At 46.7% G+C, this 27,844-nt stretch overlaps 2 protein-coding genes across 11 annotated transcripts in view; one reads left to right on the plus strand and one right to left on the minus strand.

Moving 5' to 3' along the window:
* Positions 1-27,381, plus strand: part of ARL13A (ADP ribosylation factor like GTPase 13A) — a 52,278-nt gene extending 24,897 nt beyond the window's left edge. For 3 of the 10 annotated variants that reach the window (XM_045029803.1, XM_045029804.1, XM_045029805.1), the window contains exons 2-10: positions 5,440-5,534; positions 12,219-12,289; positions 16,362-16,611; positions 18,294-18,399; positions 19,604-19,809; positions 20,868-20,961; positions 21,076-21,283; positions 24,056-24,154; positions 26,872-27,381. In XM_045029803.1, the coding sequence (XP_044885738.1) occupies positions 5,476-5,534; positions 12,219-12,289; positions 16,362-16,611; positions 18,294-18,399; positions 19,604-19,809; positions 20,868-20,961; positions 21,076-21,283; positions 24,056-24,154; positions 26,872-26,948 (1,170 nt within the window). In that variant the 5' untranslated portion in view covers positions 5,440-5,475 and the 3' untranslated portion in view covers positions 26,949-27,381. Of the gene's footprint in view, positions 1-20; positions 139-3,181; positions 3,325-5,439; positions 5,535-12,218; positions 12,354-15,539; positions 15,690-16,361; positions 16,612-18,293; positions 18,400-19,603; positions 19,810-20,867; positions 20,962-21,075; positions 21,284-24,055; positions 24,155-26,871 lie in introns of those variants that run through there. The other 7 variants (XM_045029807.1, XM_045029806.1, XM_045029808.1 and 4 more) reach the window with 7 other exon arrangements.
* The window catches only part of LOC123377209 (fibrous sheath-interacting protein 2-like), a 77,659-nt gene continuing 73,846 nt past the window's right edge, over positions 24,032-27,844 (minus strand). The window contains exon 25 of the mRNA XM_045029796.1: positions 24,032-24,377. Within this exon, the coding sequence (XP_044885731.1) occupies positions 24,356-24,377 (22 nt within the window). The 3' untranslated portion in view covers positions 24,032-24,355. The remainder of the gene's footprint in view (positions 24,378-27,844) is intronic.

Genomic DNA, 27,844 nt, shown 5'->3' on the forward strand with positions numbered 1-27,844 from the left:
TGATGGAAGGACTGGGCCTACTGAGGCCTCATAAGACGGTGTGATTGTTCTGAGCTGAAGCGGAACTTGGAACCACAAGGATACTCCTTCAATGGGGTGCTCCAGCCAGAGCCCCTGTTAGGGTTGGGGTGATCTCTGGTAAGCTTATTAGCTGGTGTGCAGGTTCTTTTCCTGTTTTGTGTATGTTTTCTCTGTAGTGCTTTTTACCTTCAGAGAATAAAAGAGGCCTGCACAGGAAGTGCTGTGCGGTCGGTAGCTATAACTGTGGGCAGCCACACTGTTAACTGTCTTGGAAGAGAAAGTGGGCACATCTGCTCAGATTCTTTTGCTGGGCTAACACAGTGAAGGCAGGGAACTGTGCAGCCTGGAAATACCAAGGTCAGAAAGGAGAGAGATGTGGGTCTCCACCCAAGAGAGGTGATGGCTGGGGGGCGGGATGCCTGACAGAGGGCATCATTGCTAGAGCACTGGGGGGGAATACTGGTGTAGTTGCCCTGAACTGTGATGTATTTCCCCTTTCCCCTGGTTCTTTTGCCCTGTTTCTCATTTTAACCCTCTGGTTTCGTAAGTAACCCCCCGAAGGCAGGGAGCTTGCCTGGTTAGCGTCATGCACTGTGATGAGATCTTTGGATGAAAAGCAAAACCCCTAAGTGCTAAGAATTATTGGGCTACATCGTCAGCTGGAGTAAATCAGTGTTGCTCCATGGATTTCACTGGGGCTATGCTGATTACACCACCTACAGATCTGGCCCATTGCTATTAATTTACTACTATCAGAGCAGATAGAAAACTCCAGGTATTCATAAGAGGCCAGAAGATAAAAGAACTGGCAGGTGCCACAGGATGGGTTGCCCCCTGGAAATCAAAATTTGCATGTCATGGGGTACGTGATGCATACTCCTCACCATCCATGCCCTCCACCTCTGCTGAACTCAGCAGTTCAAAATAGCATTGCTGTCTTTAAACCGCTTATGTGTATCATTCTGATCCCTTCCCCTCTCTCTCTCTCTCTCTGTGCAAGATGACCCTTCTTCTATCCATCTGGTTTTTGGCAGATCTCTATCATTTACATCCCCCTAACCCTACACATTCAGTGGCCCATCTTCAGTCCCAGCAATATCCTCCCTAACAGAAAACGGGCACCAGGAATATCCACGATATTCAAATAACATTGGGGTCTTTGGTACTTCCCGTTGTCTCCAAACTCTCATAGCCCTGTGTATAATGTGATCCATCACTTCTTGGGCTGAATGCCCTTCACATGATTGCTAATTAATATTGCCCCTCTCTCCCCAGTGCCCCTTCATGTCTCCTGCTCTGTGTGCTGCTTGATTCTATTTGTCCACTTCCATACACTGCACTGTAGGAGCCATGTATCCAGCCCACAGATTAATCTGTCCAAATCCCTTTCAGTTTGCTCATGCTGTCCTCTCCCTTTGCTGCATCCTCATTCCTGTTGCCCTCCCTCCTGTCAAAAAATTAAGCTACTGGGAAAATTGTGGCTTGAAGCCTTCTCAAGTCCTTTGTCTGTAGATGGAAGAATAGTTTCAGGGGCAGGAAGCAGGGTTGTGGCAAAAAGAAACCTGTTGGGGAGAGAGAAGAGGCTGGGGGTTGCAGAACAAGCAGCCCCTCCCTGTGTATCACACCTGCCAGCCCCATCACACAGTGTGCTTCCTATTCTTAGAAAACAGCTTTCAACCCTGTGTTTTAAATGCATTGTGAACAAGTCTGATGCATAGGTGTGCAGTATCCCATGGAGCCTGGAGATCTGGTTCCCCTCCATCTATGTGGTTAGTAATGTAGTCCAAGGATTGTAGCCAGTTCAATGGGCTGATTGCCCTAAACAGCCCTTTCCCTAGTAGTGCTTCTCAGCACTTTCTTCCCACTTCCTGTGTCAGGTTTGCAGATCTGGATTCCCATCGGTGCTCTCTGGTTTCCTTCTGAAATAAGGGAACATCAGCTTCTCTTGCTGACCCTGCTGCACCTAGCTGGGTAGTAAATTGCTTTAATCATTTAAAAAAGCATCCAGTGGAAAGTGTCAGATAGTCTATTTATCCACAGAACACATGCAGCAAGAGGAATGGCAGCATAAGCCTCCCCACACTGCACAGCCAAAGGGTCTCAGACATAGTTCAGGCTCCATGGCCATTCAATAGCTGGCCTCTGGTTGGGCACCAGATGAGGTTGCCAACTCATGCCACCTATGATGGTTGTTTTGTGACCTCTACACCCATCCAGTAGGAACTGCACTCATACCTGCCAGGTTCCTTTTACACAGGCCACTGACCAGCAGCAGCCAGATGGTAAAAACTTTGGGCATTTCAAGCTTGGGCTACATATGACCTAGTTATTAGTCACCTGTACCATCCAGCCTTCCCCAGTCTGATTCCATCTAAATAGCCATTTCTTCTTTGCCGCAGTGAGTTTGAACAGTCTCTCTCCCAGGGTTTCACTTACTGACCTGCAAGTTCCAAACATGTGATCAGGCTCACCCTATTCTCTGGGTGACATACTTTCTCCTGGCTGCTTTCAGAACACGCTGTAAGGCCATGTGGTTTGGCAGCTGTATTTTGGGCTCCCTACACTGATTAATATATAACCCATCTTCCTGATTTTTTTTGATATCACTTGGGAACTGTTTCCTTGCATTTGCCTGTGGGCTCCTGGGTGTTCCCCTGTCCTGGATCCTTTGCTTCTGGCTGGTGATCTATTCAAGCTGGTAGATCTGATTTGAATAACATGTCTGACTTTATCATAGAATGTTCAGATGTTGCCCAGTACGTGCCGTATAAAGATGTTAAATAAAAAGAAACACTAGTGAATTCACAAGAGCCGGTTATATCTTATGTTTAAAAGTAGAGGGGGGGGGGGAGCAGCAAAGGCAACTCTCCCCAAGAAAGGATGCCACATGAGTGTTGAATGGCTGTTGCTCTTTGCAGGTGCTACAGGGTATGAATAGTAATTGGGAGATTAGGCCAGTGGGTGATCTGTTACAGCAGATACTGTCTTCATTGGTGGCCAATCCGAGTGCTCCATTTCTCCAAGCCATTTAAAAACAGAGATGGAACTGATTGTTGATTTATTCAGTGGTCATGCACATGGCATTGTGAATAAAGCAACTCTCCCTCCAGCCTTGTAAAATGCAGCAGGAGAGGCAGAGCCTTCAGAACTACATTTCCCATAATGCACAGATCTCCGGGTCTGAACCCATCCTGGGATTAAGAAGGCTACAGGTAGTGACTAGTTTAAATCCAGATTAGATTTAGTTGAATGCTGCAGGAAGGAGGAGAGTGTGACCAGCAGCCGGAGAGCAGAGGCTAACTGGTGAGAGAGACTGACGTCCACTCCTTTAACTTGAGATGATCTTGTCTCCTGGCTGGAATTGGGGCTCAGTTCTGAGGGATTCTTAGCTCAGGAATATTACATGGATTCTCAGGATACTGCTGGAAGGGGTGTTTTTTCTCTTCAAGCCTGGGTGGCTGTGATGGGAGTTTGTAGTCATTCTTTGGGCATTGAAAAAAAGTTCAGGGAAAGATGGTGGCATTTGACTTCAGAAGATTGGCTGAGGCAGAAGCCAGGGCTGGTTCTACCATACAAGAACAGACAGTTGTTTAGGAAAGCATTGTGTTAGAGGTAGAAGTATTGCAACTGAGGGGTTGTTGGGGAATGGTTACACCTGTCAGGCCTCAAAAATCCCTAGATCCATCACTTGAGAGGAGGGAGGAAAGTCAGCTATTATTTCTCCACCCCAAAACAAGGTGCCTTTGTCTTTTTCTGTATCCTCATAGGGACTCAGGAGCAGATTTCAATGTCCTTACACCAAGTAGTACCGTTCTCCTCAAATAAACCTATTGATCTCGGTGGAGTGAGGGGTACTCAGGGTGTCTGAGAGTGCCAGAATCTGGTGGCTGAGGCTTATTATCAGCCTGTCACTGAGAACTCCACTTGGCGGTGATGGGAGTTACTCTGCGTCACAGCGAGTGAGCGGGGTGAATGGCTTTGCTTCACTTGGGCTGCTTGCAGTGAACAATGGGCCATCTCCAGTGAGAAATGTCTGATCAGCTGCTGTTTGTTAGGAAAGAAAAATAATGACACATAATGTGGGGAGGGATAGCTCAGTGGTTTGAGCATTGGCCTGCTAAACCCAGGGTTGTGAGTTCAGTCCTTAAGGAGGCTGTTTATGGAACTGGGGTAAAAATCTGTCTGGGGATTGGTCCTGCTTTGAGCAGGGGGTTGGACTAGCTGACCTCCTGAGGTCCCTTCCAACCTTCATAATAATAATAAAAAAGCTGCAGTAACTATTTAATATAATAGAAATTATAGTTAATATCATTATTAAGAAATGTCTGTATTATTTGTATTGTGGAAGCACCTAGAAACCCACTTCATTGGGCAGGACCCCATTGTGCTAGGCACTGTACAAATAGACTTGCAGTTAGTTCTGGTTATCTGGTTATTCTGTGCTCACAGAACATCTTATTTAAAATTCTGCAATGGAGCAGGAGTTTAATTTTGACTTTCTTAGATGTTACCCTTCCCTCTTGCCCTTACCTCTCCCCATTCCCCAGACCTCCCTGCTCCTCCCAGCATCAGGTCAGGTCAGCTGTTAAACTGGTGCAAATCAGTTATTGACTTCAGTGTGGTTATGCTGATTATGCTGATTAACATCAGCTGAGAATCTGGCCCTATGCTTAGAGGGCAGAATGGGCAAGAAGATGAGGATAGCATCTAAGAAAAACACAGTTAAACCCAGTCACAGGTTCCCACTAACTGATGAGATGGCTTAGAATATTGACCATCCTGTCTTCTCAGGTGGACACCCAATGTGCGGTGGCTGGCCATAGACAAACTGCTGGTGGTTCAGTTCAGAGAAACATCCCAAAGTTTGGAGGCTACTCTGGACCACTTGGGCCTGCAAAACCAGGCCAGTTATTTATTACGTGTACACTGCAGTAGCACCTAAGGGGTCTACTCAAGGACCAGGACCTGTACAACCACACAACACGAAGATGGTCCTTGCCTGAAAGAGCTTACAGACTATTTCTCACAGCATTTTGACCCTTCTACACGTGGCTGGAAACAGGAGATTTTAGGGAAAGTGAGGCTAACATGACTCCGCTATCCCACACACAGAAAGAGGAATTTCAGGCCAGCACGACCCTTCCCAGAAGAGAGGGGGGAGCCCAGGCCTGTTTATGTGCAGGAGAGGGAAAGTCCTAGGGATCCTGAGAAACCCCAATAAAGTGTTATCTACAGCCCAATGGGTGGTCGTTATGGACAGATGAGCATTGTTATAGCTGGGAGGATGAAGCACAGCACAGTAGAACTGGAGTCTCTGGTGGTTCTGTCCTTGTATCAGTGATGACTCCTCCCTTGGTCACCTGCTGGCTGACACAGCAGTAAGGAAGGCTTGCTGTTCACTTTCTCTGGTATTCCTAGGTACAGAGGTGAGAGGCTCTCCCCTCTCTGCAGAGTATGTTCCAGCTCCTCTCCCACTGCTGGTCGCGGCTGCAGGCAATACAGGAACCAATCAGGTAATCCCCCAGGACCCAGTTGCCTCATGACCTTTTGCATGTTAACTGCCCACAGCTTTGTGTTAGAAATGAATCAGTGACTGGTGGGATGTCTGACCCTTTGTGTTATCTGGGACAGGGATCTGTACAGTGTCCTGAACCCTGAGGAACTTTGCCCTGATGCTGGCCCTTTGTGTGATTGTTTAATAAACCCTTTTGGATGCCTGGTGCCTGGGAGAGAGCCCCATTTCTCCAGCCCAAAGGACTGTCCATGTTGTCAGAGAGGGAGCGTGCTGCATTGTGATGTTTCCAAGCGGTTTGCTTTGCCCATCAAAATAGTGTTAATGTTAAAATATTTTAAAAACAATAAAGAAAATTTTATTAAACTGAAAACCAGATGGGAAAAGATTTAAAGGTCATATCTCACTCCTGCGCTGGACAGGTATGCTCCCTATGCATGCAGAGGACACAAATTCCTTTTCACAAAAGATTTCAAAATCTGGTGTTGTTTCAAATTGAAACAAACCTGAAAATTTCAAAATTCTCCACAGAGGAAAATTCTTCAGAATTTTCACTCCAGGTTGATTGACATGTTTCCTTTCAACCAAATCCAAAATGTTTTAATTTTGACTTTATTTTATAATACAAAATAAAAAAAAATTCTAAACAGTCATTTAAAAATGTAAAATCAAAATGTTTAGTTTGGAAAATTAGGGAAAGGGATGTTTTCTCTTTGTTGGAACATTTTTTGCTTTTTCTCTGAAATTAAATTGTGGTGACGAGGACACGATTTCGTGAAGCGTTTCGATTTAGATGGAATTGAATCTGATGGAAAATGGTTCTGTTGGAGTTTTTTCTGACTAGCTCTATTGTCCAGTGTTTTGTTTAGTTTTAGGCTAGAATGACCAAGCAATAAAATTTTCATCCTTTACACTGGGAAATAGTACCCCTAAAATAACAGACCTTGGTGCTAGCAAATGTTCTCTGCTATTTAGCCTTTGCTCAGTTTCATCCAATTACTTTTAATGAGAGCTGAATTCTGCATTTTGTGATAGTATTAGGAATTCTGGGATTCTTGCTTTAAAAAAATAATCATGCAGTGATGCGCTACCAGTATTTTAATGCAGGTGTCCCACAAGTGTCCCCTTAGCCTGCAATGAACCATGTATCCCCAGCACATACACCCCAGTAATACAATTCATTGGTTTTCCCATGTAAACAAAATCACTGTCCCCTAGCCACGGAAGAAGACAGCTGCACTGGAGCAACAAACTGTTTTGAAGCTGCACTTTGCTAGAGATGTCTAGACTGCTACAGTAGGGGTCACCAGGTAGCACTGTTACACAGTCTTACACCTTCTTTTTCGTAGCATGTGAGTAAATCTTCAGTCTCTGAAGAGATGTCATTGTTAGTTTTGTTGTTGCAGATTCTTTAGGGGAGCTGTGGAGGCAGCAGGAGACTTTGCCCTCTGCCTTCATGTAACTAGGCAATTGTTGGGGCAGAATTGCTCCCTGGGAACTAGGCAAGGGATTGCCTGCATGCTGTTTATGAGCCCCTCTGACATCACTGCTTTCTCCTCCATGGGGAAGCCTATGTGCAAGGCCCCAGATATGCTACTGCTCAGCAGAGGGACAATTCTTTGGGCCGGATTCTCCTTTGCCTTGGACCTTATCTAGTTATTTACACCTGTGCAAAGTGGATGTAAAATGCTCCCAAATAAGAATGTTTCACTCCCACACATCAGCAGGAACAGTTTGTAGGCAGCCTTGCAGAGGAGCAGGGTTAGGAGAATCAGGCCTCTTTGTTCCTAATACAATAATTGAATGGAGAGGGCTGGGGACTCCTTCCCCTAGGAATGTTTTTGAAAATATCTCTCATTTAGCACTATCTTGTGGGTCAGTAAGGAAAACACTGAGCTTCTCAGCAGGATGTTTGAGCCCTAAGGATAAGTAATCTCTTTCGGGGGATTAGCCGTGTCCAGTGAAGGGGTGAGCTTCAGCAGAGGCAGGGGAATCGCCCAAACCTTCAAAATTAGTGGCAGAACTAAAACAAGGAGTCCCTTTGAGCCCCCTCCAGCTCATCGCTGTGCTCAGGACTTGGGAATTTTCTTGTCTGTTGGAACAATGAGTAAAGAAGAATAAAATAGAAGGGGGAAGGTCCTCACCTTAGGTGGCTGTTGGCCCAGGTCTCAGCATCATGGAGCAAAGTGGCATCTTGGGGTTACAGCACAAGAGGAGAAGTGGGTGTGACAGGCATTCCTGTGCCCAGGGTGCTGTGTGTGATGTATGTCTGGGCCCTGGGGCAAAACTTTGTCAGGGCACAGCCCTGGTGCTCCTTACCTCCATTCCTGTAAATGCCATTGTTTTGACTCTCTCAGGATAGACTCTGCATTGGTGTAAACACCAATGTAAGGGGAGGGACCAGGAGAGAGGGGCTCTGTCACATGGACCGGGCCTTTCAAGGGAGTCAGGGACCAGCTACCTGTGACAGGCCTGTAAGGGAGAACGAGCCAACCTAGGCCCCTTGGCAATAATGAAATCCCTAGGTGGCTGGTCGGCATCTGATTAGCTAATGAGCCTGATAAAGGGTTACCTGGGCTTAGCTGAGGTGGTTCCTAGAGACAGGAACTTGCAGCGGAGTGGGAGCAGGCCTGGCAGGTGTGCGCCAAGGGGCAGGGAACTCCCAGACAGTGGCAGGAAGCCTTAGGCTGTCATGAGTCCCCAGAGGAGAGCTGCAGGAGGCAGGCCCCTGGCTCAGGATTCTGTCCAGGTAGTGGCAAGAGGCCTCGCTCCGGGGAAGGAACCCAAGCCAAGAGAACCCTGCTGGTGGGGACAATCCTGGGCTGGCCCCTAGGGAACAGACTAAGGGTGTTTTTTCTGTGTTACTCTTTTACCCTGCCCTCATCCTCAGCGATCCATGCTATGTCCACAAAGGGCAACTTCCTCCCTGCTCTAACCCCATGAATTCAGGGGAGTTATACCAGGGAGAACTAGACCCAATGAGCCCTTAGGATAATTCCTCACAAGATGGTGGCTGTTTTTCCTCAGGAATTGAAATTAGGGGGGCTGTTCAAATTTACGGGGGGGGGGGCAGGGCCGATGAGGGGTGAGACCGTGAGGGTGAAGGTGGGCTGTATGGCACCATAGTAAAAACTGAAAAATGTTTCAAGACCATTTTATTAGATTTAACTCATGTTTTAAAATCATCACACAAATTAAAGTTGGCTACTCAAGCCTTCTATGAAGCACTACATCTACATCCTTCTTGATTTCTTGTTACAATTTTGCACAACTCTGTTAATGAACTTCTTGAATGCAATGCATTCATCTTTGGTGGCTTCTCGTGTGTCCGGTACTTCCATTCCTTCAATTGATATCCTCATTAGTTCATTCACATGATCAGGCAGAAGGCAACTTCTTTCAAAACACAAAATTCTATTCAGTGATGAAAAAGAACGCTCAACTGTAGTTATTGTGACTGGGAGTAGCAAGAGATGAATTCCTACTTGTTTCCTCCCAGGAAACATAACACAAAGGTCGGGTCGAGCCATTAGTGATGATAAAAAAGAAGTTGAAGTCAAATCTTCATTCATTCATTGTATGATATTCCACTCTGTGTTCAAATTCTCTATTCTGGCCTGAGCACATGGCAGCTCCATTGCTGATAGTGCCTCACTCCACTCAACTGTTGATATTTTATAAGACAGGGATCTGTAAAAGCTATGTAGAGGTTGAGTAGAATCTAGAAGTCACTGTTGTAGATTTTTAAGAATTAAGTCTGTGTACTTTTTCAGTTGTCTTAACAAACACTTCTTGTCCTCTTCACTTAAGGATTCAATATAAATGCCTTCATTAGTCAACTTCTGGACGGAAGTCTTTGCTTTTTCCAGTACTTTTTCAATGGATAGCTCTCTGGTTGATCCAAATGTAGCTTGCATTGCTGGACAAAGATCTACTATTGTAGCAGATGCCTGGATGGCACTGTTTAATGACCCAAGCGGTTTCAACAGTAGACTTACAAGAGAGAGAATGGCAATAGTCTTCTCTGAATGTAGTAGCAAAAGTAATCCACCAGCCTCACTACTTAGATCCATCCCATCTTGGTAGATACTTTCCAAAGCCAGTAATAATGGCTGGAGTAATTTTAAGACAACAGCTAAGGATCGCTCATGAGAAAGCCAGAGGGTTTTCCCAGGTTGGACTTATTTGAACTTCAGTCCCAGTGTATCTTCTACATTTTCCAAGATATTCAGTCTTTTTGGACTGTTGCTGAAAAAAGATTATAATGAAGACACTAAATTTATAGCTTTTTAAATGTCTTTTGAAGAGTCTGCAGCTCGTACTAGTGCTAGTTGGAGTAGATGACCTCTGCAGTGTGTATAGGAGAGATTAAGGTTACACTTTTCTCTGAGCAAAGCTTGTGCTCCACCATGTCTTCCAGAGAAGTTTGCAGCTCCATCAAATGCACAAGTAGCCATCTGTTTGGGGTCTAATTGACAAGCATTTAACTCTAAGATGTGGGTTATCACAGATGCAGCCAATCTGTCTTCTATAACTTGAACATCTAGAAATGCATCTACTGGCTACCACTGACATCAAGATAACGTACACAATGACTTAATACTTGATGTCCATTTGCATTGATGCATTCATCAGCCATGTATGCTAATTTTTTGAATGTGGTGAGAGAGTTCTTCACTTTGTCAACTGTTGAGTCTTTCACTGTTGCACCACATGCGTCTAGCCAGTCAGTTGAGTTTCTTGCAGAAAGTTAGTGAGCATTTGCTGGTCTTGTTCGGAACCAGTGTTCAACTTCAGGATGAACAAGTGACAATGCATTTAACATTGGCCTTCAGTTTGTAGTGTGTGGTATCTCTTGTTTAAATAGAAAGTATGATGCCACGGCCATGTTTGTTCGCATGAATTGTGTTGTGTCTCCAGGATTCTTAACAGCCTCATTAACACTCATCAGTGTTGTCCTTGGTCAGTGGAGACTCAGAGTTCAGAGGTGCTTTCACATGAGTTCACCTCCCAGGTGGGGGCAAGAAGGTACCTTGTTCGTTCCTCCAACTGCTCACTGTTCGCTCTGGCCACTGTTGTTCGTTGTGCCACCATTCACTCCATCGCTCTGTTTCCAATGGCCCTGCGCCATCACCTTCTGCTGCTACCTGCCACTGTGACCTCTGCTAGTTGGTCTCTTGAGGTTCCACCCAGCTCTCAGGGATTTCAGCTGAGCTCTCAGTGGGGGAACCTTGCTGCTAGTGCAGTCTGGGCTGTCTCTTCCACAGAAACACTGTCCCACAGCAGGTCTAAGCATTTAGACCTGATTGTCAGTGATTTCAGCTGTAGTGGTCACTTAAAACAAAAAACTATCTATGGAGCCTAATCAGCTCTGTCTTTAAACAGTGGAGAGGGGCAGGTCAAATAGTACTTGTGACTCGGGCAGACCATCAAGCAAAACACCTGTCCCCACCCTCAATCAGCACAGACTAAGTCAGGGGTCAGAAACCTTTCAGAAGTGCTGTGCCGAGTCTTCATTTATTCACTCTAATTTAAGGTTTCGCGTGCCAGTCATACATTTTAATGTTTTTAGAAGGTCTCTTTCTATAAGTCTATAATATATAACTAAACTACACCTCTACCCCAATATAATGCTGTCCTCAGGAGCCAAAAAATCTTACCGCGTCATAGGTGAAACCGTGTTATATTGAACTTGCTTTGATCCACCGGAGTGCACAGCCCTGCCCCCCCGTAGCGCTGCTTTACCGCGTTATATCCGAATTCGTGTTATATCGGGTTGCGTTATATCGAGGTAGAGGTGTATTGTTGTATGTAAAGTAAATAAGGTTTTTAAAATGTTTAAGAAGCTTCATTTAAAATTAAATTAAAATGCAGAGCCCCCCCAGACTGGTGGCCAGGACCCAGGCAGTGTGAGTGCCACTGAAAATCAGCTCGCGTGTCACCTTCGGCACGTGTGCCATAGGTTACCTACCCTTGGGCTAAGTACAGTTCTACTGCCCTTTGCTCATACAATAAGAATAACAAATTTCATTCCCCGCCTCACCTCCCTCCCCCCCCCCCCGCTCCTCCCCTCCGCATTCAAGTGATTTGTAACCCAACCCCAGCCAAAATCTATCACTTGGGCAACAGTAGCTCTGTTTGCTGGATCCCTAGGTAGATTAGGTGTGAATGTAAATACAATCTGATCCTGAAGCCTTTTCCCCCTGCCCCTAGCTCATCACTAGCTGTCAGGGAGAGCTCATTTAGACTTTGCTTACAAATCATCATTTGAAATTATTAGGTTGGCCAGCATCACCGAAATGAATGCACTGACATTGTCATAAAAAACAACAGCTGTATAAGGAAGCTAGTCTATGTTCATACTTTTCAAATCTATTATACTTTTCAGATACACGAATTTTATGATACACTTTTTATGCTTTTAAAGTGTGTATTAATATTTCAATTTCAATTCAAATTTCCAAACAATCACTAAATTGGCAACACTGAATGTAACTAGTTCACAAAACGGGGTGGGGGGTGTTGGGGAAATTATTCAGGGAGGGTAAACACCCCGGCCATGGAGGCGTGTAGGGAAATCCCTGTTGGCTGTGATGACCATTTCAAGTCGGAGACCACAGTCCCATAGCTTGGAGGGGAGAATATCTCCTCGGTGCAGGCTAACTTTGTTTTTCTTCCTCATCAGGAAAGTGACCCTCCTTGTCATGGGCCTGGACAATACAGGGAAAACCTCCCTCATAACGGAGATACAGAGAGGTGAGGAGCCAGCTGTCTCCAGTTACTGCTGGAATCTGGGGATATGTCTATGCTGCTGTCAGAGGTGAGGGAGCAGCATATGTTGACATATCCGAGCTAGCTTTGATCCAGCTAGCTCCAATAACAGCAGCACTGAAACCACCACCAGCAGCGGGGTCTTGGGCAGGGCTGCACAACCCAGGCTGCTACCTGCAGTACCTCAGCTTTGTTGCTGTGTCTACCTGTGCTGCAGTCACACCTCTGATTGCAGTGTAGGCATACCCTGAGTCTCAGCTGAGCTGACATGACGCCAGAGGCAGAGTTTATTGTTCTTTGCAAATAACTTCAAATCTCCCCATCACTGAGGGGATAAATCTTTCTGTGCTTCCAATTATTCCCCTCCATCCTCTGCAGGAGGCAGCATCGTAATAATCCTGTGAGGTCAAAATTGGATCCTAATTGTGCAGGATTTCTCAAACAGAGGTTGCCACTTGTGTAGGGAAAACCCCTGGTGGGTCGGGTCAGTGTGTTTACCTGCCTGTCCGCAGGTCTGGCTGATCGCGGCTCCCACTGGCAGCAGATCGCTGCTCTGGGCAATGGGAGCTGCTGGAAGCTGGTAGCTCTGGTAGCTGGGTTTGACTTTCTCACGTCTATTAGGTAACTTTATGTAGCTGACATTATTTGTCCAAGTCCAGCCTAGGGGATGTAGACTCCGACAGTCTGTATCACTTACTCTCTGCGAGGCTTGAGGACCAAGCCACTGCTGAGCATCAGAGATCTGAATTCACTGCATCAGGCTGTTACACAGGATGCAGGCGTACAGCATGATGCATCTAGACTTGCAGAGTGTCTGGAATACAACAGCCCCTTCCGCAGAACTGGGATTTAGACAGCCAGATGCAACAGAAATGTAGTACTGGGGTATCCACTCAGGTTAAACATAGGGGATAAGATCGCCAGTGGGAAATATGGCTGGGATATCAACAGGCCTCAGTCCCTGGGATTCCTGCCAAGCCATTTAGCCACTCTAAAACAATCAACAGAGTCATGATTGCTTTAAGAAATAGGAAACAGGGTGACAGGGTGGGGCTATTCCCTCCCTCCCCCCAGGCCATGTGCTGAGCCCAAATCTGCCAGGATTTAGGATAGGTTTCTGAACAGGGGTGTCACAGAGCAAGGAGACAGGTTTCAGAGTGGTAGCCATGTTAGCTGTATCAGCAAAAACAATGAGGAGTCCTTGTGGCACCTTAGAAACTAACACATTTATTTGGGCATAAGCTTTCATGGGCTAGAGCCCACTTCATCAGATGCATGAAGTGAAAAATACAGGAGCAGGTATAAATACATGAAAGGATGGGGGTTGCTTTACCAAGTGTGAGGTCAGTCTAATGAGATAAATCAATTAACAGCAAGATACCAAGGGAGGAAAAATAACTTTTGAAGTGATAAAAGAGTGGCCCATTACAGCCAGTTGACAAGAAGGTGTGAGTAACAGTAGGGAGAAATTAGTAATGAGGAAATTAAGTGTAGGTTTTGTAATGACCCAGCTACCCCCAGTCTTTATTCAGGCCTAATCTGATGGTATCCAGTTTGCAAATTAATTCCAGTTCTGCAGTTTCACGTTGGAGTCTGTTTTTAAAGTTTTTTTTGTTGAAGAAATGCCACTTTTAGGTCTGTTATTGAGTGACCAGTGAGATTGAAGTGTTCTCCTACTGTTTTCTGAATGTTATGATTCCTGATGTCAGATTTGTGTCCATATATTCTTTTGCGTAGAGATTGTCCGGTTTGGCCAATGTACATGGCAGAGGGACATTGCTGGCACATGATGGAATATATCACATTGGTAGATGTGCAGGTGAATGAGCCCCTGATGGTGTGGCTGATGTGGTTAGGGCCTATGATGGTGTCCCTTGAACAGGGCCGGCTCCAGACCCCAGTGCGCCAAGCGCGCGCTTGGGGCAGCATTTTGCTGGGAGGGCGGCAGGCGGCTCCGGCGGACCTTCCGCAGTCATGCCTGCAGGAGGCCCACCAGAGCCGCGGGACAAGCGGACCTCCCGCAGGCATGACTGCGGAGGGTTCGCTGGTCCCGTGGCTCGGGTGGACCTCCCACAGGCATGCCTGCGGATGCTCCATCGGAGCCGCGGGACCAGCGGACCCTCCGCAGGCACGTCTGCAAGAGGTCCCCCAGAGCCGCGGGACCGGCGACCGGCAGCGCGTCCCCTGCGACATGCCGCCGTTCTTGGGGTGGCCAAATTCCTAGAGCCGCCCCTGCCCTGGAATAGATATGTGGACAGAGTTGGCACTGGGTTTGTAGCAGGGTTTGGTTCCTGGGTTGGTGTTTTTGTTGTGTAGTGTGTAGTTGCTGGTGAGTATTTGTTTCAGGTTGTGGGGGCTGTCTGTAGGCAAGGACTGGTCTGTCTCCCAAGGTCTGTGAGAGTGAGGGATCGTCCTTCAGGACAGATTGTAGATCCTTGATGATGCGCTGGAGAGGTTTTAGTTGGGGGCTGTAGGTGACGGCTAGTGGCGTTCTGTTACTTTCTTTGTTGAGCCTGTCTTGTAGTAGGTGACTTCTTGGAACCCTTCTGACTCTGTCAATCTGTTTCTTCACTTCACCAGGTGTGTATTGCAGTTTTAAGAACGCTTGATAGAGATTCTTTAGGTGTTTGTCTCTGTCTGAGGGATCGGAGCAAATGCAGTTGTATCTTAGAGATTGGCTGTAGACAATGGATTGTGTGATGTGGTCTGGATGAAAGCTGGAAGCATGTAGGTAAGTATAGCAGTCAATAGGTTTCCAGTATAGGGTGGTGTTTATGTGACCATTGCTTATTAGCACTGTAGTGTCTAGGAAATGGACCTCTTGTGTGGACTGTTCCAGCTGAGGTTAATGGTAGGGTGGAAATCGTTGAAATCTTGGTGGAATTCCTCAAGGGCTTCTTTTCCCTGGGTCCAGATGATGAAGATGTCATCAATGTAGCGCAAGTAGAGTAGGGGTGTTAGAAGACGAGAGCTGAGGAAACGTTGTTCTAAGTCAGCCATAAAAATGTTGGCATACTGTGGGGCCATGCGGGTACCCATAGCAGTCAGGCTGACATGAAGGGATAAATTGTCCCCAAATCTGAAATAGTTGTGGGTGAGGACAAAGTATTTATACCTGCTCCTGTATTTTTCACTTCATGCATCTGATGAAGTGGGCTCTAGCCCATGAAAGCTTATGCCCAAATAAATTTGTTAGTCTCTAAGGTGCCAAAAGGACTCCTTGCTGTTTTTACAGAGCAAGGAGTTTGTGCTGCAGTGGCCTAAAGTCATGATGCTGACCAAGACTCACTTAATCCCTGCTTGAATCACCTACTTTAAGACAGGAAATGGATCTGAAACAGACATAGCCTACAGCGAACACAGTCCTAGGATTAACCTACCTATGGTATTTATCTGGCCCCTATCATTGTGCAGGGTGGGAGGGAGGTATATCTCAGTGGTTTGAGTAGTGACCTGCTAAACCCAGGGTTGTGACTTCAATCCTTGAGGGGGCCATTTAGGGAAGTGGAGTTTAAAAAAAACAAAAAAAACCCCAACAACGCTGTCTGGGGATTTGTCCTGTTTTGAACAGGGGGCTGGACTGAATGACCTCCTGAGGTCCCTTCCAACCCTGATATTCTATGATCTGTACTACCTTCCAATTTGTAATGCAGTTACCCTTTTAGGGCCATCCCATTATTTTACTGGTGGGGAATGGAGGCAGAGAGGGACTAAACAACTCACCTGAGTCACACGAGCCATCTGTGGCAGAGTAAGGAAGTGAACTTGGGTCTGCCTAAGTCCCAGACTAGTGCCCTAACCACTGGACCACCCTACTTTAACTCCAGGGTCTAAGATCCTGAGAACTCCCTGGAGCTGTCCATAGCGAATGTAGTCCTGGCGCTTCCCAGAATTGCCATGTATCCCCTTTAAATGAGAACAGGAATGTAGCTGAAGGGGGTTAATGCTAATACAGGGGATCCTTGCTATAAACCATAGCTGGGAACAAGGGATAATAATGTTCAGTGTTTGTCTGGGGGCTGCATGTGTGTTACTGTGGGTGCTGTTCTCTCTGCAGTGCTCTCATGTGAGGTGCTCCCCACAACAAAGCCTAACCAGACAGAACTCAGAATGGACCGGTTTGAAGTCTCCCTTGTCGACCTATCCGGGGGGCAGAGGTCGCGGGGCACATGGCATAATCGCTACGGTGATGCTCACGGGATTATCTTTGTTCTGGACTCCAGCGACGTGCTGCGGATGGAAGAGGCCAAGAGAACCTTGGGCCGTCTTCTGGCTCACCCTAGGATTTCAGGGAAGCCCCTGTTACTGTAAGGCTGCCTCTCCCTTGCATTGAAATGCTCCTTGGCCATTCCAATAAATGGCGTTGCTGCGCATCCAGGCAGGAACCTCAAAGGCAATATTCAGGGATCCCAGTGCTGAAACAGCATGGGTGAGGGGAACCCAGGATCAGAACGAATGAGGAAGCTGAGGATTGTCCCTTTGGATTAAGGCTGGTTGGGTGATTGGAAAGAAGCACAGTGCAGGTGAGACCAGCACAGAGTGAAAGTAGGATAGTTCTGCAGACCTCACTTCTCTTGTGTTCTCTGCAGGGTAGAGCTGCGGGTGCCTTAGTGATGATCATAGGTTATGTTGCACAGAGATATGCCTGGCATGTTGTAGGTGCATAAAGAAGGTCCTTGCTCCATGGAGCTGTCAATCTAAACTTGGTGAAGAGACAGTAGAGTAGAGGGGTTCATGGATTATCTGCTCTGTGTGGGAACCCATCTGCTTAGTCTTGTTGGTTGCCATTGAATCTCGTTAAGGTGTGTCTGAGTTTTAACATGACTCAGCAATTACTGTAGCATGATGGGTTATTTTAGGGAATGAGACAGGTGCAGCTTATCTGGGAGACTCTGCCAAGCATTGAGGTGATGGTACGCTCCTCATAGGGCTCTGTGCTCTGAGTGTTAACTGGGCCTGGCTGACACGGTGCAGAAAGAAAAGCCCAGCCACACGGTTCTGTTCACATCAGTTTGGAACCATGGCTTTGTGTTCCCTCAGCTTAGCACATCCTGAACTGCTCTGGAAATGGTGGTGGCAACATGTGAACAAATAAGCCCTTGTCACTGAGCCCCTCAGTCCTATCTCATAGTGTCTCCACCAGTCCCTTGCGTTCCACTAGCATGGTGTCTGCACTGCCGGGATGGATGGGACAGAGCAGTTAGTCTGTGAAGCAGGGGTCTGCGGCAGAGCAGGACAGTGGGTTATAGGGAAAGGGTGGGGGCCCAGGCTCAGGGCTGGGTGGAGGGGCCAGTCCTGATCCCACTGAGGTGAATGTAATTTTTGCCATTGACTCAAACAGAAGCAGGCCTGGGGTGAAGTGAATGTTAGGGATGAACAAAGCCTACCCCAAATCACAATTCTTCATTCGGAACCATGAGCCAGTTGGGGGTTCTCCTGTCTATGTGACAGAGACCGTGGATTCCATCCCTCTGCTTCAGCAGTCCCAAACTTTCACATGGTCCCCCTCCACTCTAGAGATAAGAAGCTTGTGTAACTAAAGCCTGACCCTGCCAGGCTTCTAAGGAAACTTTTGAGGGCTTTTGCCAGACTCTGCCAAACCCAAAGTGAAGCTTCTTGATGCCTCAGATTTGTCTGAGTTTCTGCGGCTGAGTTTGGTGGGTTTGTTTGATCCCATCCCAGAGCTCCGTACAGATGGCCACAGAGTGGTGGTCTGGGCTGAACCAGGCCCTGGCAAGCTCCCACAAGCTCATACATGAACTTCGCTGGCTGTCTTTGGAATTTGCCATGTTGCCTTTGAATAAACCACAAACTGCAGGGTTACCAAATCATGCCAACCACCCTGGACAAGCTCCCCACAGCACTAGCCTGGCTCCACCTCCCCTCAGGAGTGAGGCTGAAGAAGGACAATGTTGAGCTACTGTAGGAGCTCTGCTGGCCAGTGAGGTCTTATCCTTCTCTCTCCTTCCTCCCTTCTCATTGCTCCCAGGCTGGCCAATAAACAGGACAAGGTTGATGCCCTCCTCCCATGTGAGCTGATCGAATGCCTGTCCCTGGAGAAGCTTGTGAATGAAAACAAGTCACTGTGCCGCATCGTAAGTGTGAGAAGGGCTTGACCAGCTTGATGTAGTTGGCACCATTCCCACCAATCTCATGCATCTTCATACTTATACAGGAATCTCCAGAGAACGCATTATGCTGTGGGCCTTTTGCCATCAGCATCAAAAGGAATTATGCAGAGGGGAGAAAACATGGGCATGTCGAACATGCAGACCAGCACTGTCAAAAGTGCCCAGTGTTGTTTTTTTTTGAGTGGTTCATATTCTGGCAGCCCAACTTGAGATACCTTGGGCCTGAGCACCCGCAGCTCCCACTGTCTTGCACCCCCATACTAAGGGGGTTTAAGCTGGGCTCCTGTCACACAAAATCAGGTGTAGCCCACAGGGTTGTTGTGAGCCAGTTAGGCCCTAATTCTCCTGAAGGGCCATTGGGCCCATGACAGCCTAATAAAAATAAGTCCCAAACCGTAATCCACACCACTCAGGCTGTCTTGCAGCTAGCAGATGGCTCAGTGTGAGGCTGAGATTGGGATTCCACTGGGTGGAAGGGGAATGTCATATATAAGCAGGTGTTTGTCTCCAGTGCCCTCTACTGGACCTGTTCAAGTGTGTGACCATGTTATGCAACGGTCTTCAGAGGATATAAACACTGTTACAGCTGAGATTGTCCTTTGGTTTACTTGATGGCGGCCTGTGGGGGTTTTGGAGCAGGATTCCCCATACTGCCGGGGAGTGGCTTAGCATGCTGGGATGCTGTCAGTCTCTCTGCACTTCTAGATCTTATGTGGGAGAGGGCAAACTTCCCCATATGCTTTGCAACCAGGTAGCTATTTCCTGCTAGCCCGCCCCTATCCTATCCAGGCCATCTCATGTCAAAGGACTCAGCGGGTTTCCTCCAACTTGCCGATCAGGTGATTCTGTCTCAGATACAGAAATCTATGGTACAGCCCCAGGTCTGCAACCTGATGGTCAGACACTAGAGCTGACTTAATCCTTAGCCTAATCGGGCAATCAGATGTGTGTCCTGCATGTTACTGCTAACCTTGATGTAGGACTCTTGTGATCTGTAGCAGTCGTTGTGCCAGTGAGCCATACAGGGACTTCCCCCCGGTTGCAATAGTAGAAGCCAGGCGGCTGGCCTTCTCCCTGTGGTGAGCTGCTCTCAGCAGTTGTTCAGGTACCTTTCCTCCTTGCTATTTGCTGTCATGCAGATGCTGACTTGGGCTTTCTCTGCCCACAGGAGCCATCTTCAGCAACCAAAAGTCTCCATAAAAGCCAGTCCCGGACCATCCTGCAGGGACTCCGCTGGCTCCTGCACACCATTGCCATCAACTACAGTGTCCTGAGTGCCCGGGTGCAACAAGACAGCCTTGACCAGACAGCTCCCCGAGAGCAAGAGGCTCCCAGGAGAGCAGCGCGGGCCCACAGCCAGACACGGGGGGAGAGGTTTGCTCTATGGAGAGTTAATATTCTGGGCCATGCCCTGCCCTTGGTCTGACATCAGTGTATTTCAACTGTGGATCTGGGTGCAGACAGCAAGCCTAGAAGAGGGGGATTCATTCTTCAAAGCCAAAGGCTTCCCTCCCTCCCCAGAGCTAGCACATTTCTCACTCTTCTTCTCTCCCTTACACCGGTGTAAGTCAGGAATAACTCCAGCGAAGCCCAAGGAGTTACACCAGTGAAAATGGGAGCAGAATCTGGTTCCAGAACTACACTGCACCACAACTAAAAGTGATGCACAGAGCTCTGTAATTATAGCACTGCCTCCATCCAAGTGGGTCTTCACAATACGCAGTAAATAATCCATTCCTAGTGATACTGGAATAGCTGCGAACTTCCTTGCGCACCTCCCTCTCCCAGCAGGGGCTGCGCCAGCATCTCCCCTGGTGTCTCAAGAGCTGGGCCCGTGTGTGCAAACCAACGCGGGGAGGGGTGGCTATATTCAAAACTGGGAGCATGAAAGAGGTGGCCATTTTAGCTGGCATGGAGATAATGGGGTATGGGGAGGTGCTTCCCTGGGACCAGACTGGGGGAGAGAGCTTTGGGCAGGGCATGTACATGGAGCCTCTGGTAAAGCCCTCAGGGAACAAGAGCTGTGCATGAGGTGTGGCTGCTGCAGGTCCATGAGAGGGGGAAGTAATGGATGCCTGCTGGGAGCTGACAGAAGGGGCTCTTGGTCACATGCTCAGCAGAGGCCTGGGACTGGCTCCATGGAATGGCTGGCTGGAGAGGATGCTACAGAATGTTAAGGGCCTCCGTCAGCATCCGAGCACCTGAGCCTCTGAGCTCCTTAATGGGGCAAGAGCGTGGGGACAGGATTTCAATTGTGCCTGTAGTTCAGAGGCATCCACGCCCTGGTCTCTGAATTCCTGCTGTCTGGTGGTGTGCCCTTCCTTGGCACAGCCAGGCAGCCGGGGACACTGCAGCTAAGGGCTGTGGGAGGAAAAATACTGTGTGTGTGTGTGTGAGAATTTATTAATTTGTCTCTGCTTCCCTGTCCCTAGGGTGTTGCTGGCCAGAAGGGACAGTTCCCAAGAAGGAAGTGCCAAGATAGGGGAGTACAAACCACTACAGCCCATCCAGAACATCCTCTCACAGGTAACCAGCCCCTCCACTCATTCCTCACCTCTTAATATAGCTGTTCCTGTGACTATTCCACCAAACAGGGACTGACTTCTGGTAATGGACTTCCCCCACCTCTTCCCTGAACAGGAGGAAGGCCCAAAGGTACCCAAGAGAAAGAGAAAGAAAGGGAAGGTGAAGAAGAAGGGGTTGGTGCAGTGTGGGAGCATGGCTGATGAAGAGGAAGGGAAAGCTTGGGGAGGAGAGAACAGAGCAAGTGCTGCAGTTGGGCTCCTCCACAGCAACAGAGTTGGCCAGGAGAAACCACTCCCCAAGGGGACAACTCCTCTCCCAGCAGGTAACAGTATTAGTAGGCGTCAGACTGAAAGGAGGTTCTAGCAGGGGTGCTGGAACAATTTTGTATAGTGGGAGTGCTGAGAGACATTGAACCAAACTGTAAACCCTGTGTATGATGGAAACCACTTCAAGCCAGGGAATCGGAACAGTACATCTCGCACATGTAAACACTAAGGCTGTGTGAAAAGTTTAGCTGGAACCCAGCACCCACCTCAAGTCAGGGTGGGTCCAGTTTATAACCAAACCTGCAAACAATCAGGGCAGGTCCATCCAGGGTGTTCCCATCACACGGGACCCTCTGAATTTCACCTAGCATGTTATCTTCAGATGGTGGGTTGTGACAGTGGCCTGATTCCTGCCCTCTCCTGGGGTTTGTGACCTTCTCTGCTAAGCCTGTCCCCCAAATCCTGAAGTGGTATCAAGAAGTACATGTACCTGTTCCCCACACCCTTACCATGCAATTGGGAAATCCTTGTGCTTCAGCCACTAATATACTAAATAGGTGGTAGCAGATCCCTGTAAGGCTTTACTGCCATAGCTAAGGAACTTTTGTGGATTTTTGTGGAATTTGAACCTCTGAGTCAACCTGCATTGGGTGCCTTGGTGTAGGCCACCTGCCAATGAACCTGTCACTGTCTGGTCCATGTGACACAAACTCTGCAGAACTTATTCTTCTCTAGTGAGTATGTAGTTATCCCCTGAATGCCACATGCTAAGCATAAAAACATAGGAACGGCTATACTGGGTCAGATCAATGGTCCATCTATGCCAGTATCCTGTCATCTGACAGTAACCAATGCCAGATGTTTTAGAGGAGTGAACAGAACAATTTATTGAGTGATTCATCCACTGCCATCCAGTCCATTTCTAGCGGTCTGAGGTTTAGGGACACCCAGAGCATGGGATTATGTCCCTGACCATATTGATTAATAGCCATTGAAGGACCTATCCTCCATGAACTTATCTAATTCATTTTTTGAATCCAATTATACTTTTGGCCTTCACAGCATCCCCTAGCAATGAGTGCCACAGGTTGACTGTGCATTATGTGACGAAAGATTTCCTTTTGTTTGTTTTAAACCTGTTGCCTGTTAATTTCATTGGGTGACTCCTAGTGCTTGTGTTATGTGAAGGGGTAAATAACACTTCCTTATGCACATTCTCCACCCATCATGATTTTATAGACCTCTATAACATCCCCCCTTAGTTGTCTCTTTTCCAAGCTGAACAGTCCCAATTTTTTAAAACCGCTCCTCATATGGAAGCTGTTCCATATCCTTAATAATTTTTGTTGCCCTTCTCTGTACCTTTTCCAAGGTGTGCGTGTACCATGGAATTATATAGTGGCATTATGATATTTTCTATCTTATTATCTATCCCTTTCCTAATGGCTCCTAACATTGTTACATTTTTTGACTGCCTCTTCCCATTTGAGCAGATGGTTCCAGAAAACTATCCACAATGACTCCATGATCTCTTTCTTGAATGGTAACAGCTAATTTAGACCCCATCATTTTGTATATATCATTGGTGTTACATTTTTCAAGGTGCATTACTTTGCATTTATCAACACTGAGTGTCATCTGCCATTTTCTTTTGCAGTCACGCAGTTTTGTGAGATCCCTTTTTGTAACTCTTGGCAGTCTCCTTTGGACTTAACTATCTATAGTAATTTTGTATTGGCTGCAAACTTTTCCACGTCACTGTTTATCCCTTTTTCCAGGTCATTTATGAATATGTTGTACAGCACTGGTTCTCATACAGATCTTTAGGTGATCCTGCTATTTACCTCTCCACTGTGAAAACTGACCACTTATTCCTACCCTTTGTTTCCTATTTTTAACTAGTTACTGATCCATGAGAGGGGGGTTCCACTTATCCCATGACTGCTTACTTTTCTCCTTTGCTTTGCCTTTGGTGAGGGATCTTATCAAAGGCTTTCTGAAAGTCCAAGTCCAAGCATGATCAGGGGTTAGCAGATTTCCTGAGCCACAGGACATTTCACAGCATGGTTAGACATGCTGCTACAGGGTCATGTGAGTGCCACTTCTCTGGAAGGTCATAGAAAACTTTATCTGTTTTTAAAAATAGTTACCTGTACCATCCCATTCTATATGTACTGCACAGTTTGTGAGTGTGTGTGTGGGGGTGTGTCTTCCTACTGGAAATGCATCCTCTTTTGATAAAATATTTTGGAACATGTACTGAGTTTGAAGACCTATGAAATACCCGTACTGTGGATTTAAAAATGGATTTTTGATCCAATAAATTAGATCAACCCCATGGATGTCTTTTTGGTTAAGAGCATTTAAAAAACACAAGCCTGAAACCAATAACCCCTGCTTTGTATTACAGGACATTTCCCTCAGATGTGTTATTAACCCTTGAACATAGGGAGTGGTAATAGAAATAAACCTGGTAATAGAAATATAAGTTATGTTTTTAACATAGAAAACTCTTGTGCCTTAATACATCAACTCTCTCTGTAACTGGACACAGAACTGTCAGGTACTAAACAGTGACTTTTGAAATGTAGATAGTTTAGAGCAGCTAATTGGAGTTTAGCTGCATGGAGCAGAGAGGATGGGAGGGGGAAAGGAAGGGAAGACTTTGCAGAACATCTTTGCCGTCCTTGGCAGGTGTTGCTGTGAGAATGGGGAGGAAAATACTGATGTTCTTAGAAAGCTGTTGGGCAAAGTTTTCCCACCTAGTGTAATGACCACAAAAAATCCGTGTCCCAGTGTTAAATCCAACTTCATTTCATTTAATCCAGGGCAGAGCACGAAGAAGAAAAAGAAGAAAATTAAAAATAAAATCAAGTCCCAGGAGTCCTCACTGGAGCCACAGAACGAAGGAATCTCGGGTACCTTTGGTCAGTATTTCCCAGGTGAAGTGTGTTGCAGGAGGGGATGCTGTACATCCGCTGTCCATGTTTCTGCAAAGAGTGGGAAGGCTTCGATCTGCTATCGTTTGTGTTTCTTGGATCAGGAAAGCTTGTGAAATGTTATGGCCTGTATTGCGTCAAGTTACTGGTGGATTTCAAACTGACCATGGGGAATCCTCTTTGCAGGCTTCAGAGTGGTAGCCATGTTAGTCTGTATCAGCAAAAAGAACGAGGAGTCCTTGTGGCACCTTAGAGACTAACACATTTATTTTATTTATTTAATGCTATTTGCATTCAGTATCTTCCCCCAACTTGCTGCTGGCCTGAGGAATGGTTGGGAATTGTATGTTCAGTCAGCAAGGAGTTGTGAGAGGTATTGGTTTGATTTGTTTTGCAGCACAGCTTGTAGCCTGGGACGATCCCAGACTGACCAGTGATGGTTATCTGGGTGGGTATTGGAGAGCAAGGTTTAAAAGGGATAGTCAGATGTGCCCAGAGGATTCTGAAAGCATACAATGGTTCAAGGCAACTCTGATACTGTGACATACCAGCATATAATCCAGACTAGTTGGTGGCTGTGGCATCCTTGCCTTGTAACCTGGGGTGCTTTGCCATGCCATGCCTTGCTCCCGTAGCCTCCAACTGGCGTGCTCATAACCAGCCACCAGCAGGCAGGCCACTCCCAGATGTAGTTGTGTAACTGTTGCCTGCCAGTCATACCCTGGCTCTGCCTCTAACCAGCCTGGTTATACTACAGGATGACCCCAACACACTCCCAGTCCCGGACTTTTCCCCCAGAAATGTACATCTTGTACTGTCCAGCCCTCTCCAGGACAGTTCACAAATATTAAGTTCATATTCCTTTAAGGGAATAATATACAGCAGCGTATCATGATAAATGAAGTTACCCAGACACCTTAAACACACTGGATTGGATGATACAATAAAACAAGATTATTAGCTACAAAGAGAGATTTGAAGTCAATACAAATAATGAGGCATAAAAGTCAGAAATGGTTACATGAAAAGTAAAGATAAAATGCTTACTAGTGCCTAATTTAACAAACTGTATTAGATTCTAGCAACATTTCTCACCACATACTTCCAGCAAGATTACTGACCAAACTCTTCAGGTCAGGAGCCACCCCCCGGAGTCCAATGGCTGTTTCCTTTTGTCTTCTGAGGTGTGGAGAATGTGATGGGCAGGGAGAAAGGGATCCCTTGGGGGTGTTTTCTCCTCCTTTTATTAATTTCAGTCCCCCTCTTGAAAAACATTTCCAGCTGAGAACCAGGAATTAGTCTATGTAGAAGGATGTTCCCTGCTGGGGTTTTTTCGCACCTGTTAGAGCTTTCTTTGTTTTCCCTTCCTGCTTGATGACTCTGTTTACTGCTTAAATGCAAATTAAGGCAAGCACACATTCCTTTGTTTAGGACAGACCTGTTTACCAACTTCTGCTTGGGCGGGGCTGTGGGGTTTGGAATGGGGAAATCTTATAACGTCACATACACTGTTGCCACACGTATGTTATCAGGACAATACTGAGCAATGAATTACAAGTTTTCAAATGATGCCTTACAAGGCATACCTTGTACATAGATTATTACAATAGTGTGTCAAGTGTGAATACAGGGGTGTATTCCATCACAGATGCCCTCTATTCCTAGGGGTGAAGTCTGATTTGAGGGCTTGAGAGTGAGGCTGAAAAGGAATGGGGATGGGGGGCAGCCTGTCCAGAAAGGAGGGGAATACTTCAGCCCTGTAGCTGGGATTGCTGTCAAGGGATTGTCAGACATCAAAGTTCATTTGATTTTCCAAAGTTATAGCTCAAAAGTCTGCACTGGGTGAGTGACTCTACTCTCTCAGAGGATTTCTCCCCAAGAGAAGACAGCTGTCTTTTTTTATGGTGGTGGCTGGTGAATGATATAGATGTTTCTGCATACATTAGCTGAAGTGTATTCTTAATGCTGTTTGGCCTCTCCACACGAGGGATGGGAGAATATCTTTAAGGTTATTAGACAGAGTTTTGGAGGTTATTTTGGCTCAGATGGGCAGTTTTTGCTTAGATGAACAGAGAGCCCCGTTAGTCATCTTCTTGCTGGACTTAAAACTATCCTTTCTTTAGAGCTAGCTTATGTGTGGCTGAGTGGTGGCAGTGAGCCAAGCAGGAAGCTACCCCAGCCACTGATGCATACTATGAATGAATTCCTTTTCTAGACCATCCTGCTACACTTGCTGGAAAGAAGTAGACTTGCTCCTGCTCCTCTTTATTTGAAGAGGGCTGGAGAAAGGAGCGGATAGGGAGTTATGAATTATGGGTAAGCTTTGTTGTCTGTGCTCGGCATTATCACTGGCGGGGGGGGATCTCATGCTGTCTTAGGGCCTGATCCAAAGCTTATCAACATCAATGGGAGCCTTTCTATTGACTACATAGATTGTAAGGCCAGAAGGGATCGTTGTAATCATCTAGTCCGTCCTCCTGCATAACACAGGCCAGAGAACCTCACCCCATAACTTCAGCATCAAGGCCAGAACTTCTGATCTAATGGGCTTTGAATCAGGCCCATAATATACTGTCCAGGAACAGGAGTCCTGCATGCTCGTGATCAGTTTTGCTCCAAGAGGTTGGTGGGTTCTCATTGTCTTGCTCAGCAGCAGGATTTAAAATCTTTCCTCTGTTATTAATGATGGGTCTTTATTTTCTCAGACTTGTATCGAAGGGCAATGCTGGCTCTGAAAATGAGGCAAGAGTGGAGGAAGCAGCCTTCTGCTATCACTCCCTGAAGAAAAGCTCCATATTGTTGACCGCATAAATGTGGTCTCCACCAGGCATGAGAAGTTGATGGCAGATTGTTCTGTGCTGTTATTGCTGTTGGTGTGAAGTTCTATGTTCCCCTCTACCAGTGCAATGTATCTGTGCTCCCACTCAGAACCTCCCAAGTCCCAAAGGGTAAGTGTCCACGAGCATGTGCAGTCAGTATCAGCTCAGGCAGTGAGACTGTCTAACCTAATGGAAACTCTGCTTGAGAGATAAGATTCTCAGGGCTTGTGGAGTCTCAAGCAGCGAGTCTTCAAACTGTAAAGACCAATATCCTCCTCCTAGGGACTGTGGGAATGTCTGGGATTCACACGTGGAAGCTGAAGTGTCACACGTGTAAAGAGTTCTGCCAGCAACCTGGATGCAAACATCTGAATAAAAGGAAATGGAACATTTCTACACCTGACTGGTTTTCTGTGTCTCTTCTTAATGTTCTTTCTCAAACTGTCTTACCCTGTGGTGGGATAGGGGGAACCAGACCAAGTCCCCTCATCCAGTAGGCCAAGGAAGAGGTCTGTGCATGATGCAATCTGTCGACCCAGAAGAGGGCAGCTGGTGTCCATACAAGCCTAGCTTCACAGGGCTGGGGCTGAGTTAGTAGATGTAGATTGAATAATTATCCAACTGGAAGATATTTTTTTTCCAGTGACAAGATCAGGAAGGGAGTTTTGGATCCCCTGTGAGGGGGCCTCACTGAGTGTTCAACCAGGCCAACTGAGGCTTTGTTTCTGGAGTCCTCTCCCCCAGGGACCAGCTGGTGTAGGATAAGTAAAGCTGTGTGTCATCTGCATATTGCTGTCACTTGACTCCACCTTGTCTGACCAGTTATAGAATCATAGAATCTCAGGGTTGGAAGGGACCT

This window comes from Mauremys mutica, chromosome 9 (assembly GCF_020497125.1).
Source record: "Mauremys mutica isolate MM-2020 ecotype Southern chromosome 9, ASM2049712v1, whole genome shotgun sequence".
In the NCBI taxonomy this organism is placed as follows: Eukaryota; Metazoa; Chordata; order Testudines; family Geoemydidae; genus Mauremys; species Mauremys mutica.